Genomic DNA, 18,595 nt, shown 5'->3' on the forward strand with positions numbered 1-18,595 from the left:
AGGAGGCTGAGAAGAAGCCAATGCTGCTCCGCTGGGTACCGAGCAGCAGAGCCCAGGAAGGGACCCCAAGTATCTTTTGGGAACCATCCCTTCCCCATGGCAGGTATTTGGGCTCAACCAAGCTCATGATGAAAGTGAAAGAGGAGAGTGAAAAAGTTGGCTTAAAGCTCAACATTCAGAAAACAAAGATCATGGCATCTGGTCCCATCACTTTATGGCAAATAGATGGAGAAACAGTGGAAACAGTGGCAGACTTTATTTTGGGGGGCTTCAAAATCACTGCAGATGGTGACTGCAGCCATGAATTAAAAAGACGCTTACTCCTTGGAAGAAAAGTTATGACCAACCTAGATAGCATATTAAAAAGCAGAGACATTGCTTTGCCAACAAAGTTCCGTCTCGTCGAGGCTATGGTTTTTCCAGTGGTCATGTGTCATGTGTGTTGGACTATAAACAGAGGTGAGCACCGAAGAATTGATGCTTTTGAACTGTGGTGTTGGAGAAGACTCTTGAGAGTCCCTTGGACTGCAAGGAGATCCAACCAGTTCATCATAAAGGAGATCAGTCCTGGGTGTTCACTGGAAGGAGTGATGTTGAAGCTGAAACTCCAATACTTTGACCACCTGATGGGAAGGGAAGAGCTGATTCATTTGAAAGGACCCTGATGCTGGGAAAGATTGAAGGCGAGAGGAGAAGGGGACGACAGAGGATGATGGCATCACCAACTCAATGGACATGAGTTTGAGTAAACTCCGGGAGTTGGTGATGGACAGGGAGGCCTGGCGTGCTGCAGTCCATGGGATCGCAAAGAGTTGGACACGACTGAGCGACTGAACTGAACTGATCTGAACCTAAGATCCCGGCGCAGGCTTGCCAGGGACGCTGTCCTGGCCACGCACTCCGCTGCCTGCGGCACGAGCGCCCCCGCCTGGAGGTGGAGGCTGCGCGCGGCGGCCCACCACCGAGCCGGCGGCGGCTAGAGAGGCCGGCTGGCCCCGGGCGCCGTCGCGGCGCGGCCGCAGGGAACGCGCGCGGGGCGGGCCCCGCGCCACCGATCTTGTAGCCATTTTAGGAGGAAACCCGGCTCGCTAGCCCGGGGCGAGGCTTCAATTTCTATAACTTTATTGGTGGCTTTTTCCGCAGAACAGCCATCGCACCATTGGTCCCGGGAGGAGGGAGAGCATCGTGGGAGGTGATTGGGGTGGGGGCTCCCCTGGACCGTGAGCGCGGGGGGTGCGGGGGAGTTCCCGAAAGGAGGTTTCTTGAGCAGCCGGCCTCTAGAGGGTTTGGGGGTTCCGGGCGTTCTTGGAGGCCAGGGAGGAAGAGGTCCTCCAGTCGCGGCTTCCCTGGGGCGGGGATTCCCTCGCCTGGGTCCCCAGGCGCAGGGGCGGGGCCGGGGGCTCCCCTGACAAGACTGCCGGGGTGTCCCTTGCCCCATGCTGTTCCCTACGGCAGGTGGCCCCCGACTCGAGCTGCACCGCCATGGGAAACACCACCAGCGATCGAGTGGCCGGGGAGCGCCACGGCGCCAAGGCTGCGCGCGCCGAGGGCGCCGGCGGCCATGCTCCGGGTAAGGAACAGAAGATCATGGTGGGGAGCACGGACGACCCCAGCGTCTTCAGCCTGCCGGACTCCAAGGTGAGCGTCCCCACGCCCCCAGTTGGTGGCGGTCCTGCAGCAGGCTGGGTGTCAGGGCTCCTCCTCCCTCTTTTGCTTTTTTCTTACCACACTGACCCGAATTAAGGTTTTTAGAATTAAAGGTGTTTTTTTTTTTTTTTTTTCTCCTGGGGACGGAGATTCTGAGTGGTAATTCTTTTTGCGGTACTGCCTCAACATAGGATAGAGGCGGAGTTCTTGTTACTGGACTCCTCTGTTTGCCACATTTTTAGGATGAGGCCAACAAACCTCCCCACCCCCCCTCCCCCTTGGTTTTCTTGACCCGCACGGGTGCCCTCTTCTAGAGTATTGATGAATTTGTAGGTTGTGAAAAACTTCAGACTGTAGGTTACCTGAGTTGTGACCATAGGCGGCAGTTTCTCACATCTGCCCTAAGGTAGGCAGGTGACTTACTTTTCCCTGAACACTTCTACTTCTTTGTATTAGTCTCATTTTTGCCCTTCTAAGAGATCAGCACTTCAGATCCTCTTCCCCTTTGGCATGACTGTGAGCAGCAACCCTTTGCTTATATGAATACTTTTTCCTAGTCTTGGGGATCAGTAAAAGACATTGTTTGGTTGACTGCTGTTTTCATCTCATACTTTATAGTTGTTGTGGCTGAGGTGCTTTTTTTCACGTCCAGCTACTACTTAAGTGGGAGAGCAGATAATTTTAGGATTTCTTCACTTCCCGATAGTACTTCATAATATTACCAAGCTGAAAACGGACAGCCCACAGTTTCCTTGAAGACCTGGTTGTCAGTCTAGGACTTTCCAGAAAGTGGCAACTTGTGTTCACCCTGCAGAAAGGATAGATGGAGCTGACCGCAATGAAATTACATCCGAATGTTTGTAATCACTTTTAGAGCTGTCCGCATTAAATACATTAATTCTACCTGGTAGTCTGACTGGGATGAAGTAGAAAAATGGAGGGATTGAGGAGATTGGGGTGTGTTTGACGTTATCACTCATCCCTTGCCACACATCTGAGGTTTTATTCTACTTACTCTTGTAAATGTGTGTGTGTGTGTTAGTCATTCATTCATCTCCGACCCTTTGCAACCCCATGAACAGGCTCCTCTCTCCATGGGATTCTCCAGGCAAGAATACTGAAGTGGGTTGCCATTCCCTTTCCAGGGGATTTTCCCGATCCAGGGATTGAACCTGGGTCTCCTGAATTGCAGGCAGATTCTTTACCATCTGAGCCACCAGGGTAAATAGAAAGTAATTTTGCTGGGTTGATAACACATGAAATGTGGATTCTGTTTTATTTTCTTGGATCCCAATTGAAAACATAATCACAAAGAGAAGTGAAGGTGATTTCTTGGGGTTTCTTCTCTGTTCCTTTCTTCCTTCTTCCACTTCAGGACTTCCTCAACGCTTGGGCTGTCTCCCCAGCCATCTGAATTTACTTCTTCAAAGCTTTCTCAAGGTGATTGTATTTTTATCCATTTCCTACACTGATGACTCAGGATTTAAGTACTGTGTACTTGTCAAACTGTGACTGCAGTAATCGGTGTCCTGAATAAAAGCCAGGTTGCTCGATCTGAAATGGAGCCTATTTTGGATCTTTCTTTCCCTTTCCTCAGTCTTGCCATTTGTGAAATAAGATTGGTTCAAATAATTCCCAAGGTCATTTCCAAATCTAAGATTTTACAATTGCTCAGTTTATTCTATTTCTTTCCTCAGTGTTTCACTTAAACAGTTTTCAATTGTAATTCTAATTGTTTTGCCTCTTTTCCTGATGATTTTGCTGAGTATTTAACTTGGAGTAAACAATCTTTCTGCTTGTCAGCTGCACTGATGCCTACCACAGAAATGTCATATCATACGTGGAAGGGCTTTCTTCCAAAGCTAGGCATATTAATAGTTTGTAGCTTTCGAATTCTAAAATAATAAAGCATATAAGTAAATGATAGAAACAGTGGCAGATGGGCCTGTATTGCTTCAAATGCCACCCTTCTTCAGTGGACTAGTTCAATGGTTTTCAGTCCTATTTGCACATTAGACTTAGCTGGGATTTATTTAAACATTTCATGGAAAATCTGAAACATTTGTCCATGTTTCAAAGTCAGGAGAACAGTGTAATGAATCCTATATAACTGTCATCCAGTTTAAACAAGGATCAAATCATGAATGAATTCATATCATCTATACCCCGATCCACTCTACCCCCACCAATTATTATTATTTTTTTTTTTAAAGTATTTTTTTTATTGGAGTATAATTGCTTTACAATGTTAAGTTCGGCTGTACAACATATATCAGACATGTCTACATATATCCCAAGCCTCTGAAGCTTCCCCCTCCCCCATCCCATCCCTCTAGCCACCAATTATTTTTAAGCAAATCTCAGACCATCATATCAAATACTACTTTATCTGTAAGTATTTTAGGATGTATCTCTAATGATGAGATTTCTTTCTTTATTTTCAACATTAAATTTTAGTATTATTGTCTGGGAAGCTTCTTAAAAATAGATTCCCAGGTTCTATATCTGAATCAGAATCTGAGGCATATGTAATTGTTAGGAATGTAAAAATTTCTATAATTCTAATCCAGACTGTCAGACGAGTTCATTGCTTTGAGAAAATGGAGATCAAGTTTTTCTCTTAAGTCACTTCCTTATATAATGTGAAAGTTCCTTCAGTTCTCTTTGTTTACTAAGGATTATGTTGCTAGTAACGTCTCATACTGTAGTTTTGAGGAATATTCAGAGACAGTATGGAAGGTAGACTGCCCCAGCCATTTTGAAAGTAAAGTGCAAGTGAATAAACTAGTCTTTTTTTTTTAATCCCACATTATTTTATTTGGTATTAATAATATTTTGACTTGATACCATAAAGACTTATTTACCAAAGTCATTTAAGCCACTCTAAAGGGTGGGTCAACAAACTTTTTCTGTAAAGGGCCAGATAGTAAATATTTTAGACTTTGTGGCAGACCATACAGTCTCTGTCACTGATATTCAGTTCTGCCATTGCAGCATGAAAGCAGCTATAGAAAATAAGTGAATGAATGTGGCTATTTTCCAATAAAACTTTATTTATAAAAGCATCTGGCTCACTGGCCATAGTTTGCCAGTTTCTGTTATAAAGGATGGTAATGAAAAGAAACTTGACTAAGGAGTCCGTTTTCTTCTGCAATCCTACATACCTCATTTGATATTGGAACCACTTTTTTAAAGGAAACTGTGTTTTTGATCTGATGCTTCTTATAGCTCCACAATTTTCATCCCTACTCCTGAAAATTACTAGTATAAGCCTGGCATAGATAAATAAGTAAGATTTCATAACTGTTTCTCAAAATTTAGGAAACCAATGATCTGATTTTTATATATTTAATGTCTTTTTATAACCTATTAACTAAAGAGGAGATTATGAATTATTTAAGAATTTTAGTATCTCTAATTTCTATTACAACTGATAGTTGAGATGCTTATATATACATATGAAAATTACATAGCTTAGGACTTCCTTGGGGGTCCAGTGATTAAAACTCTGTGCTTCCGCTGCAGGGGTGAGGGTTCGAATCCTTGGTTGGGGAACTAAGATCCTGCATGCTGCATGGCACAGCAAAAGAAAAAAAATAGATGACTAACTTAATTATTTTTTGTAGAATCATGCTTTATTTTCATATTTTTTCTCTTAAGAGAGAAGCATGTCATGATTGTCTGCCTATGAGTTAATCTGGTAACAGGAAGTAAGGTTTTTTGTTTGTTTGTATTTTAAGGGAAATCCTAAGGCTCTGAAAGGATGAGTGATTCATGCAGACTCAGAAATTAGGCTATGATTTGGGCAGACTTTGAGCATAAGCCATTTGACCATTTGGGTCCTAGATGAGTTTCTTTTCTATAGTTTTGTTCAAAATTTGATGTAGTTGCTCATTTCAAGGCTTATTAATCCTTATCAGAAATGTAGCACCCCTCTCTGCCCTAAGGAGGAGAGTGACCTTTTCAAAATTCCAGGGTCACAATTTAGGGATGACCTAATCCTTCTTACAGCTCCCTGGGGACAAAGAGTTTGTATCATGGCAGCAGGATTTGGAGGACTCCGTAAAGCCCACACAGCAGGCCCGGCCCACTGTTATCCGCTGGTCTGAAGGAGGCAAGGAGGTCTTCATCTCTGGGTCCTTCAACAATTGGAGCACCAAGATTCCACTGATTAAGAGGTGAAGACAAGTGTCTTGGTTGAGTCTACTGGGTCCGGTAGTAGAGACCCAATTTCCTTTCTCAGGAGAGAGACTTGGCTAGACTACTCCTCTCCACCTGCTAGGGACTCTCTCTAGAACATTTTTTGTGACCAGTAACTATATCTGTGACATTTTTTTTAACCTTATAGTGAGTCAGAGATGTTGTACCACTTAGAATGTCATTGCCTCAGAGGGACTTGTAACAGTTTTGTAGGTATATTCTTTAGGATTGTGTTAATAGAAGTCTTTCTGTGCTTGTGGGAAGTCTCCCGTAACTGCCTGAGTCCAGTTGCCCTGACTTCTGCACTAAACAAAACACACTGTAAAGTTCTAGGTAGTAATGTTATTTGTTGCTTGCAGAGCAACAGTGAATTATGTAACTGACTATGGCCCTTTGTATGTAGGTAATTTGCTAGAAAATGCTCACCAAAATGTGGAAAGAGTACCTTGAGGCACTTCTTATTCTGAACCTACTTGCTATCTTTTTTACACTCCTGAGGGATCTGTTCTGCTGAAGCAAAATAGTTGTACTAAGGTGAAACATTCTGGGGGATTAATATCTTTATTGTTCTTTTCCAGATATTAGTTACAAATTAAAGTTATTAGGAAGGCTAGCAAATACATGCTCAAGTGGATGTAGAAAAAGGAGAGTGGGTTTATAAATTATTTTTTTACTCCAGGGGGTGCAATCACTTAGGAATGTGGGAGATCACTGGTATGATACTGTGATTGCCTCATGGCTTTTACTTTATCTTCTGTCTTGTAATAAGAATTTAGTCTGTTTAACTTTCTGTTTTCTTCTGTAGCCATAATGACTTTGTTGCCATCCTGGACCTCCCTGAGGGAGAGCACCAGTACAAGTTTTTTGTGGATGGACAGTGGGTTCATGATCCATCAGAGGTAAGACCTTGACCTCCGAGGGTAACCACTGGCTTAACAGTCTCCTTTTAGCTATCATTCCCTCTGGGTGTCAAATATCATTGCTGTTGGATTTCCCTGTTGATAAAAGATGGTGGTGCCAAGTATAATCCCTTCTAAAAAGAGGAGAGTTGAATGGACGAGATGCATTTGAAATGGGGATTCATGAAATTTTTTTTTTTTCCATTCACTGTTTCAGCCTGTGGTTACCAGTCAGCTTGGCACAATTAACAATTTGATCCATGTCAAGAAATCTGATTTTGAGGTGTTTGATGCTTTAAAGCTAGATTCAATGGAAAGCTCAGAGACATCTTGTCGAGGTAATTTTGTAGTATTTGCTCTTTCTTGATCTTTCCTTTCTTATAATGCATGTTTCTTCCCAAGAGTGGTTTTTGTTTCTTTCATTTTCGACTTAGGAACCTTCCAAATTCTGTGTATATGTTTCTCCTATAAACATTTAGGTCATATTCTCTGAGAATGAAATCTGTGTAATGTATTTTATTTCACAGTAAGTGAAAGTAAATATATTTGATCTACATTAAATTTACATTGTAACCCAAAACACACATCACACAAACCAGTAACATGTCTTGCACTATAATGTTTGCCTTTATTACATGTGAAGTACTTTATTTTCTACTTTATTCTTCTTTTTATAAATGACTAATGTGCTGTGATCTATAGTTTAAGAAGCTATTTCTAATAATATTTCAGTTTTTTCATTGACCTTTGACAGTATCAACTAGCAGGGGCTACTTATGTCTCCTTTGCCTTGTTTAGCTGCCTCAACTTAATCCTGCCAGACTGATAGCTTAGTTGGCAGTTGTATATTTAATAGGCCCTACATATATGGCAATCTTTGGGGAAAAGAGTTATAAAAACCTCAAATTTCTTTTGTGTATATGTTAACTGAAATTTTTAAAGTTTTGGGTTAAAAAAAAAAATCCTCGATAGAGGAAAAGACCTATATCCTTTTGTTTCTCCCAGTATTTTTTCCAAGGCCTTCATCTCTACTTAAATTGGCTATAACACCAGAAAAGTGATTTGCCGTCCACATTCACAGTTACCAGTTTGGTTACTTTACGGTAAAGACTGTGAATGTCTAAAGAACTCTGTTCCCAGTAAGCAAACTTCTCCCTTGTGAGTTCAAAACCTGCCTCTGCTACTAACTAGCTTTCCCATTATGGGTGAATCCTTCAACATTTTTAGTTTTCAAAGTTTCTTATCAGTAAAATCAAAGGCTTAAACTCTCAGCTGAGGAGACACAGTGCCGGAAGTGAGACCTTAGAATCTCAGGACACAAGGGTAGCTTATGCAGAATAATTTCTAAGAGAATAATCAATAGTATAATAATTGCTTAGAAAAATTACAGATATTGTTTTCATTACATAAGGTCAGAAAGTAGGCTGGATATTGTTCTTAACTGGTGGGGCAGAGATTAAAAAGAGATTAAAAAAATACCAAATTAAATATCAAGGCGACTATGACTAAATTTTTGCATTATATGATTCTAACAAAGCAACCAGTGAATGATAGACATATAATCATAATTATATAGAGAGAAGACTAGCATACTGTTGATATTCCTCCTTTCCTTCTTTCACCCAATTTCCTGATCCTCTGAGGAAAGGTTTAGAATACATTTTATTAGTAATCTTGAGTTTTAATCTGCACTCTGTGACCATCTTGCCATGTATGTGACTTTAGCTAAATGACTTTACCATTTTTTTTTTTAATGAAAAGGGAAGAAACACTGTTCTGTGTACTTACCAAGAGTATTTTTGTAGTTCATGTGGCAAAATAACAGAGTACTTTGAAAAGTGTCAAGTTGTATATGTTTTTAAGATATTGTTTAATATAACAGTATTTTTGCTACTCTTCTTTTGCCCCACATATAATTGAATTCTGAGTTCTTATGTTGAACTGGTTTAAAAATCCTTCTTACTAGGAACCGTAAAAAATATTAAGCAAAAAATCATAGTTCTTCTCCTTTTTGTGTATTTTTGTTCTTATCTGCATATACTTTTCCCATTTTTTAAAGATTTAATTTCACATGCCATAAAATTCACTCTTTTAAGGTGTACAATTAGATAATTTTTAGTGTATTCACAGAGTTGTGCAACCATTATCATTATCTAATTCCAGACCATTTTAATCACCCCCAAACGAAACTCCATTCCCATTAGCAGTTACTTCGCAGTCCTTGCTTCTCGCCACCTCTGGCATCCCTAAATTACTTTGTGTCTCTATGGATTTTCCTCTTTTGGACATTTCGTATAAATGGGATTATACACTTTGTGGTCTTTTGTGTCTGGCTTCTTTAACTTAGCATAACGTTTTGAGGGCTCATCCATGTTTTAATATGTATAAGTACTTCATTCCTTACAACTGAATTAAATTCCATTGTATGGGTATACCATTTTGTTGATCCAGTCATTTAGCTGATGGATACTTGGACTGTTTCCACTTTTTGTATGTTACAAGTGATGATGTTATAAACATTTATGTTCAAGTTCTTTTGTGGACGTCTGTTTTCATTTATCTTGGGTAAGTGGCCCAGGAATATAAATGCAGGTCATATGGTAACTTTGCTTAACTTCTGGAGGAACTGCTGTTTTCCAGAGTGGCTTCACCATTTTACATTCCAACCAGCAATGGGAACAGCACAGAGGTTCTCGTTTCTCCACAGCATCGCCAATAATTATTATTGTCTGTCTTTTTTTATTATAGCCGAATTAATGAGTGTGATGTGGTATCTTACCATGGTTTTAAGTTGTATTTCCCTAATGATTACTACATTGTTAGTCATTTTTCCTCGTTATTACACTCATTGTAGTATCAGTAGTCCTAGAATTTATAACCTTTATTGTTGCTTGAGTGGGAAGAAGAAAAATCTAATATTTTCATGTTGTTTAATAGTTTTTAAGCCATTGTCACATCTGTTGTCTCATTTGATTCCTATAAAAACACTGTGAAATAGGGCAGAAATTGTTGTTTTCATTTTATGAATGAAGAAACTGACTATAGTAGAGAGATTTGTCCCAAGTCATACAGTTGATAAATGGAGTAGCTCTCCCCTGAACCTACATCCTTATCTCTTCCCCTATCCTCCAATCGTGTTGCCATGTTGAAGAACCTCATGGTTTATGTTCAGGATGACCCAGACTTTTTCTTTGCCTTATAGTTGTAGACCCAACAAGTCACAAGTTTATGATTCCTGACTTCTACCATATTTAATATTACCCACCATGTATTGACAGTTTTTTCCTGCATCTTTACTAGCTGTCCAACTTGCCTTTATATTTGAATCAATATCTTCCAGACCTTTCCAGCTCACCCCCAGGGCCTTATGGTCAAGAAATGTATGTGTTTCGATCAGAGGAGAGATTTAAATCCCCACCCATCCTGCCTCCTCACCTTCTCCAAGTTATTCTTAACAAGGACACTAACATATCTGTGAGTATTCTAAAAATATTGCTGGGGCATCTGAGGGTTACTAGAATCATTTGAGCCAAAGTCTAGTAATCTTAGAGGTTGGGATTATTACAGAGGTCTGTTGAATATGAATCATGTATGTATCAGTAGCATTACAGGTTCCTTTTTCCAGGGCTGAGTTGTGACTTTTCCAAGTACTGATATCAAAATTCATAGTTTTCTTCTGGTCCTAATGTATCAGCTCAGAGCTATGGATTGCTAGAAACAGTTTCTAAGACTTTTATTCCAACATAAGAAGTATTTATCATTTGGCGATATCCAAAAGAAGCATATTTTGCATATAATTTATATTTCTAGTCAATTCACTTGATTCCCACTAAGATTATTTTTGCCTCTTAACACAAACCTTCCATATGTGTTATGGGTAAGGTCTATTAAAAAGAGGATGAAATAGGTACTGAAGCTTAGAGTTTCTGCCCGGGACTCAGAATTTTTGTGATTTTTCTGTGATGAGAATATATTATTGATGTATACTAGAATAAGTGAATTATTTAAAAGAAATAATACCTTCTAGTTTTGAGTTTCTCAACAGTTCCAAAGATCTTTGAGGAAGAATAAACTGTTTGGTTTAAGACTGTACATTTAACCCCATTTAGTCTTTTTTTTTTTTAAACAGTGTGACCCAGCCTTGCTCCCCGAGCCCAATCATGTCATGCTGAACCATCTCTATGCATTGTCCATTAAGGTAAGTGGTGGGCCTGCTTTTTCACATAGCTCCCAGAAACAGGAGGGCAAGAGTTGAACACATGTTCTCTAGTGGTTTGCTGAAGCTGGCAGTAATGGTCCAATTATAGGAGAAGAACTTTCTTTTTTTTAACCAAAGGGTGAGTTTGTTTATTCTAAATCTTAGTCTTGATATCTGAGTTCTGGCTAGCTGAATTGCCCTGTGATTAAATTGACTTTTTTGTTTCTTGGTTTCTTTCTGGGTAGCTATAACCTTTGCACCACCTACTTAATTAAGTGTGAGTTCATAGTAAGTACTAGGATTTCATTTGCAGAAAAAGCAAGTTTACTTTCCAGTTCAAAGAATGTTTAAATCTGATATTAAAACCTCCGGTTTTTAAAGGTGCACATGACCTGCTTTCAGGTGCCTGAGTCATATATACCCCAGTGCTTGCATCTTTCCTATATACTACTTAAAGGAGAAATGTGACCAGACTTGCCCTGTGCACCGCCAACCCTGCCCCTACCCCCACCCCGCCACTCCCCAGCTCTTAGAATGCTTCTTGGTTTCTTAGAATGCTTCTTGATTTCTCTGCTGCTTTAGATTCTGGATTGAAAATATCTGTTCAGTCCTGTAATGTCTTTGTGGTCTGGCTATTGAGATATTTTATATAGTTCTGTAGTTACCAAACTAAGCTGAGCATCAACAGAATTACTTGGGGGAAGTTTGTGAAAATAACAGATTCAGAAGCCCTATCCCCAGGGATTCTGAATAAGTGCATCTAGGATGGGCCTCACTAATTTTTTTAAGTTGCTTATGTTTCTTAGATATGCAGCCAGATTAGGGAAATCACTGATACAGCTGTCTGTAACAGATTATGAGGTACTTATAAACATATATTATTGAATTTAATTTTCCTAATAAGCTTGTGAGATTAAGTATTATTTTTAACTCCTGTTTTAGAGATAAAGAAACTAAGGCTCAGAGAAGGTCACATTGCCAGTTAGGACCAGAGAGAGGACTGAGGTCCTGTCCTCCCATCGTCATTCCATGTTCTTTCCTAGAGATTATGGTGCTGGTTTTTCGAAGTAGGTCTTTTTGTCACCTGCTCCTCATTTCTACCAAACTCTTTCTGGAGTTAAATTTTTTACCTGCCTGGCTTCTGTCATGTTTAGGCTGTGATCTGTATACTGTGGTCACAGAATGTCAATCTGGTAAGTATTCATTGTGGATGATACCTATCCCTGGTTCTCTCAAGATTGTTTAAGCTGTTTGGAATTGCTTCATTGGATGGAGTGTCTTTCCAAGGAGGATTTTAGGGTCTACTTTGTTCAAGGATAGAAGATGATTGCTGAGTCCCCTCTTGATCAGTGAGGATGTTTTTTAAGTCCAACCCCAGATACTCAATGGAAATTAGACCTGTTTTGGGGTTTGGAAATGGTTTTTCAAAAGGATCACTGCTGTTTCTTCTCATTGCTTTTACGACTTCCTTCTAGAAACGGATGTCACAATATTTCTTTTTTTCCGTGATAATTTTAAGCCGAATATTTGAATTTGAGGTGGAAAAGGAAGTGAGGTAGAACACTAATATTTCTTTAGCACCTATTTTCTGTCAGATTCTGTGTCGGATATTTTCATCTAATCATTGGAGCCATCTTAATGGTTGGTATTATCCTTTTTAATGAAGAAAAAAGACTTGGAGACAGGAGTCGGATACAGCTTAGCAACTGAACAACAACAACAAAGTAATTACTCAAGGTCACAGAGTGTAACAGTAGGTGTCAGGATCAAAACAAATTGATTTGACTCCCAAACCACCTTTTTTTGATAATATCAAAGTGACTCTGTTTAAAGTGAGCAACTGTGAGGGATAAATGGCTGGGAACAGCTGTCTCCATCCTCAACTAATGAATTAACTGCATGTGTTTATTTCCCTTGCAGGACAGTGTGATGGTCCTTAGTGCAACCCATCGCTACAAGAAGAAGTATGTCACTACTCTTCTGTACAAGCCCATCTGAGGGATCCCTTCCTGCCTCCCAGGATTCAGGAGAAGCATCTCCCTTGCCTTTCTGGACTGGACCAGTCTTAGCTGGGACTGGAAGGCTGATTTGCTTTGAGGCTAATATGTGTGTTTCAGTGCCTCTGAGTAGGATGCTCTGCTTTTGCATTTGATTGCAGATGAGAGCTTTATGAGTTTATGGAATTTATTTTAACACAATATATATATATATATACATATGAAGGGAAAGTTAATGGAAGCCTCCTAGCTAGATGTATTGTCCCTGCCTATGGGAACTCACCAAGACTTGTTTGGGAGAGCTTCAGGAAGAGCCATTACAGGAATCTTTTTTCCTAACATGAATGAAGAACACACTTTCAGGATCCTTGTTGGGTGGGGATTCTATCACTGCTACTACCTTGGCTCTCCAAGGAATGGACTTGTGCCAGACTGCTGCCCTACTTACAGCTGCCTCCTTGCAGGAGCAGCTTTTCTTGCATGGGTTCTCTGTATTCCCAGAGAATGTGGCACAATCTGTGCTTTTTAAAATGATACCAGATGGCCCATAAGAACCCTTTTCCCTTTCATTTCACATTCTTGCTTTGTTAGCCTCCTTCAAATCCTATACCTGACCCTTCCCTAGCACAGAACTTGGTGGGTAAGTGACCCCTTTCAAAGGCTTTGTGAGACCTGACCCACCTCATAGACTAGGGCTGCCAGGATGTCTCCTTTTTAAGCCAGCACAGGCCCATGACACTTTGTTACCACTTACTTTAACTTCTACTGAAGAAACTCTGGCTTAGTATGACATGAAAGGCAGAATGCGGAAGGTCTCCTTTCTTGTTCTGGTTTGGTGCCACGGTTAAGGCTGTATTGGCACATTCCCATGCTTTTTCCCACCTGGTTTGGCCCTGCTTCCATGTTTTCTTTCACAGAGTAGACAGCTTTGAAGGTGAGAGTAAAACTAGTGAAAACTTTCATGTCTTTTGTCCTTGGAAGATTTTTATGTGCCTATATTTTTCTTTTCTCCAAAAAATGCCCTTTCATTGGTCTAAAGAGACTGCTTTTGGAGAACTTCAAGCTTTTGATAAATAGCTCACTATATTTTCTTCTCTAGTCTAGCCCTCTACAATCATACATTAATGAGGCTGACTCTGTGTACATCATTACAGTAAACATTGTTCTAGATACAGGCCCATTCAGGCTCATTTTGTGCACCTAAAAGTTTCCTTCAACTTAACGATTCATTACGCCAAGAAGCAAGAAATTACCCTTGGTAGTCTCAGCAATGAAAAGTATTGCTTTCATGTGCTAAATGCTAACAGTCATCTTGTTCTTCTGTATCTTTTCCCAAAAAGTGTTTGATGATGAAGAGGGGTCAGTGATTTCCATTTGTGGAGTAAAACGTTTCTATTCAATCCACTCTTGAGATTGAGAGATAAGATATTTTTCCCTAAGTTTCTGTGGCTCTTACATTACAAATAAATGCAAGCCAAACATTCAGTACTGAAGGAGGCCAGATTTGATGCTTGAGAGACTCCTTGAGATGAGCCCAGTCCCACTGAAAGGGTACCCACATGTCAATTAGCTACCTCCTCTCTTTCCCATGTAAACTTGATGACATAGTTGTCTTTGGGTATGTAGAACTCTTAGATCATCTGTGTGAGCAGTATGGTATGGGATTGTTGTCTTGCTGAGAATGTAAATTACTAAGTGCTTTGGTGGTTAATTGCTGAGAGTAAATACTGCTTTAGTCACTTGAGGCCACTCTACAGCAAAATGCTTTTGTGGAGAACGTTTTATGGTTCTAGTCACTTTTAGAATGGTGTGCCATTCTAAAATTCTGTTAGAATCAACTGTCAGGATCTATACTGTCTTCAGTTATACTAGAATTTTGTATTTTTCTAATACCCAGTAAACAAGTGAATCACTTAGGATTTAAAATCTTGCTTGCTACATGGAAGATTTTGTTGTACTTATATGTCTTCTCAACGGTATTATCATGTAATCATCCATGTGTTCATGTATTAAAATTTCTATTCTGCACAGATATATCATTAGCGTGGGGTAGGAAAAGAGATTCCTCCCAGTTTTCTCAGATGCTTCTATGAAATGAATAGGTCTGTCTTCAGCAACAGCAGGTTTTGGTGTTGGTGACCTTCCAATCTTTCTAATCTGGAAATGTGCAGAAGGTGTCAGTTTTCCAAATTCTGAGGTAATCAATCTTTCAGCCAGATATGAAATTGGAGCCTACCAGCAGTTTTGGAAAGGGACAAATAAGAGGAATTGGATGGACTTACGCAGCCCTGTCCCTTCTCTGTGCTGTTGATAACATCCCATGGCCTTGATAATTCCTATCATACTGTCCTCAGTCTGTCTCCAAGAAACTGTTCTGGAAGGCTGAAAGGGAAGGAGGAAAGTACCCCAAAGTACAGCTCACTCATTCTTTTATATTGGTTAAAAGGATAGTTTATTTTCTGCAGAAGAATTTGACAGAGTTTGAAAATGAATAAAGAGTAAAAAATTGGGGTTTTTTTTTGTTTGTTTGGTTGGTTGGTTAGCTTTTGCCTATAAGAGTTTCACAGACTTAAAAAATAAGAATGTAACTCTTTGAGGAGGCTGACTATTAAAGAGCTTATCATGGTATAGGAGTTGTGGGAAGCAGAGTAACTGAGCTGAGGAGTGATACTAGGAAAATTAAGGCTTAAGTAACCCAGAACTAGAAATATCCTTTTAAAAATTAAATCAGACACATCCTGGTGTCTTTGGATCTCATTGTATAGAATTTACCATATAAAAAAATCTTCCCTTTGTCTCTTGTTTCTGTTTTCTACACTTTCTTCTATATTGTGCTTTAACTTCATGTGTCAGGCAAACTTTACAAGGGTCTAAAGTCAAACGTTACCTAAAGCAAATACTAGTCATCTTGTTAAGGAAGATGTGTCATGGAAGGAAGAACATCTGTGTCAGGATTATTAGCTTGCTTTAAGATTAGAGTTGAATGGGATTTAATCACTAGGCAAAACCCCTGAAGGGTATCTGGCCTCAAGAGTGTTGGCTTTAAAAGAAAACAATGCTTATATATGGTAGAGAAAGCCTATAAAAGAATTCAAGAGAAGTTTCTGACAGGATCCTATAAACCCAGGCCCAGTCACTTCACTCTGATTATTTCTAGTCTCTTGTGCCTAATGGATCTGAGATAAAAAATTTTTGAAAAGTGTTGGTACTCCGTGTATGCTGCTAAAATGAAGTTAAGTTGAGAAAGAAGTTTTACCTCTAGACTGGGCTTATATTAATCTGGGTATAAATGAAGGAGACATATTAACGACAGACTCCCCTGCTTTTAATTGGGGAAATAGGGCTTTTAAATTTTTGACCTCAACTAAAAGTTATATGCAATAGTCTATGTTTGTGTATGTTTGCAATATGTTCTATTCTCAGAGATCTCTAAATCTTCATGTTCTAGTGATTTGGGGCATAGACTTAAGAGCAGATTCACCATTGGTTCCTGTGTTATTCTGACTCATTCTTAAAGCTGAGTCCTTGCTGTCTTTTACTAGGAACTGCTGACTCTAGTTACCCATGGGATGGAGGACCTGGAAGGGATAGGAGTTAGGGTCTTTTAAAACTCTGTATCTAGGCATTTGTCTTTCCTTAAGCATCGATCACAATTGGAGGTTGAAGGGCTCTCATTTCTACAGTGAACTGGAACTTTCAGAGTAAAAAGGCCAAATCTTTAAAAATTATAAGAAAAAAGAAGCAGAGGAAAAGGCTCTAAGAGTCTGTTACTTACGAAATACGGTTCTTGGCAATGGAATCCCTCCAGGATTCAAATTTGGGCTTTGTCTTGATTTGCTTTACTCAGTTGTGCTTTGAATTGAATAAATTATTTAAAAGTTAAATTTTGTATTAGTTCCAACATGAGTGGAGTTGAATTTTATGTAGCACAGTGCTTTTGCAATATGATTGGTGTGAAATACTGAATACTCTGTGGATTTTGTAGTCAGGTTAAATGACTGAGGAGTACCTACCCTAAGTATTATGTACTGATCATCTAACTTCTTTTCTGTTCCCATCTACAGAACACCTACCCAGGTTGTGGTTTTAGAGCAGCCAAAGCTCACTAATGTTGATTAGTCCTAATCTCCACACTGGGCCTCATATGTGAAACTTGCTTAAATTTTGGTAAATTTTAGAATGTTGGTTGTTACTTCACCATAGCACTTTGAATGAATACAGCTCTGTTATAAAGGGGGAATAAGACTATAATTTGAAGGGAATTAAATATGTCAGTCCTCCTTTAAATGGTGCTTTTTGTAATCTTTAGTGCTGAGGGACAAAGCTGCTTTTCAATATTTCACAAAGGAGTGGCTTACAAGAATGGATTTTAAAGCTTTTCTCCAAATGTAATTTGTCACTGGATTCTGACATGTCTGAAAATTATGTGATGTAACACATACTGAAATGTGAGTTTTTTCCCCCATAAAACTGTTGAATAAAAGTATTATACAGCAATAATATTTGAGTTCTTCATCAATTACTGATTTTACCATCAAGATGTATCTGTCCAGGTAGCCTCAGGACCTGAAGAATGTAAGTTGCCACATGGATATTTTTAAATAAAGAGAAATGTATCGGGGAATACGTGTAAATCTATGGCTGATTCATATCAATGTATGACAAGACCCACTGAAATGTTGTGAAGTAATTAGCCTCCAACTAATAAAAAATTAAAAAAAAAAAAAAAAGAGAAATGTAATAGGTATATGGGACACATGATATCATTCCTCTTCTTTTTGACCCAGGCTATGCCAACATTAACTAGAGGAATGCAAACGCTGATTTGATTTTTAGCACTTTCTGTAAACTGCACACTTGGCTGTCATCCTGTCCTGGATTAGCCTAATGGTTTTCATCCCTGGCCACACATTAACATTACCTGTACAGATTCTATAAAAATACTGATGCCAGTCTCCTACTTTGATTTTTGTTTAGTCGCTATGTCGGGTCTGACTGTCTTGTGGCCCCACGGACTGCAGCCCACTAGGCTCCTCTGTTCATGGGATTTCCTAGGCAAGAAAAATGGAGTGGGTTGCCATTTCCTTCTCCAGGGGGACTCAGGGACCAAACTTTTGTCTCCTGCATTGGCAGGCAGGTTCTTTATCACTGAGGCACCGGAAAAAAGTGAAAATGTTAGTCGCTCAGTCATGTCCGACTCTTTGTGACCCTATGGACATAGACCGCCAGGTTCATCTATTCACGGAATTCTCCAGCCAAGAATACTGGAGTGGGTAGCCAGTCCCTTCTCCAGGGGATCTTCCCAACCCAGTGATCAAACCCAGGTCCCCTGCACTGCAGGCAGATTCTTCACTGTCTGAGCCACGAGGGAAGCCCCCAGGAAGCCCCCAAACTCCAATTAAATGAAAATCTCTCCCATGGGGTCCATGTATCTATATTTGTTAAGCTCGCCAGATGATTCTAACATATATTCAGAGGTGACCATTATCCTGGAACTTCCCTACTTATTCTTTCTCTGTCAGATATGTACTTATATGTGAAAGCAGGTTATATACTTCATTCTGACAGCAATCACTTCTCTCAGATGGCTTTGCCCAGGGCCATGGTTATAATATCCATTTTATTTTCCATCCCTTTATTTCATGGTGTTTTTA

The 18,595-nt window shown here is 39.7% G+C and overlaps 1 protein-coding gene across 2 annotated transcripts; it reads left to right on the forward strand.

The window, feature by feature from the left end:
* Nucleotides 1–1,032: 1,032 nt before the first annotated feature.
* On the forward strand, nt 1,033–17,441 carry PRKAB2 (protein kinase AMP-activated non-catalytic subunit beta 2). Of its 2 annotated transcripts, XM_043877213.1 has the most exons (8): nt 1,033–1,192; nt 1,456–1,638; nt 5,659–5,825; nt 6,653–6,746; nt 6,964–7,084; nt 10,087–10,220; nt 10,876–10,944; nt 12,865–17,441. In XM_043877213.1, the coding sequence occupies exons 2-8, from the start codon at nt 1,483–1,485 to the stop codon at nt 12,940–12,942; spliced, it is 819 nt and encodes a 272-aa protein (XP_043733148.1). In that variant the 5' UTR covers nt 1,033–1,192; nt 1,456–1,482; the 3' UTR covers nt 12,943–17,441. The 2 variants fall into 2 exon arrangements, with proteins under 2 accessions (XP_043733148.1, XP_043733149.1); XM_043877214.1 differs by lacking the exon at nt 5,659–5,825.
* The last annotated feature ends 1,154 nt before the right edge of the window (nt 17,442–18,595 follow it).

The sequence above is a fragment of the Cervus elaphus genome, chromosome 20 (assembly GCF_910594005.1).
Source record: "Cervus elaphus chromosome 20, mCerEla1.1, whole genome shotgun sequence".
Taxonomy (NCBI): domain Eukaryota; kingdom Metazoa; phylum Chordata; class Mammalia; order Artiodactyla; family Cervidae; genus Cervus; species Cervus elaphus.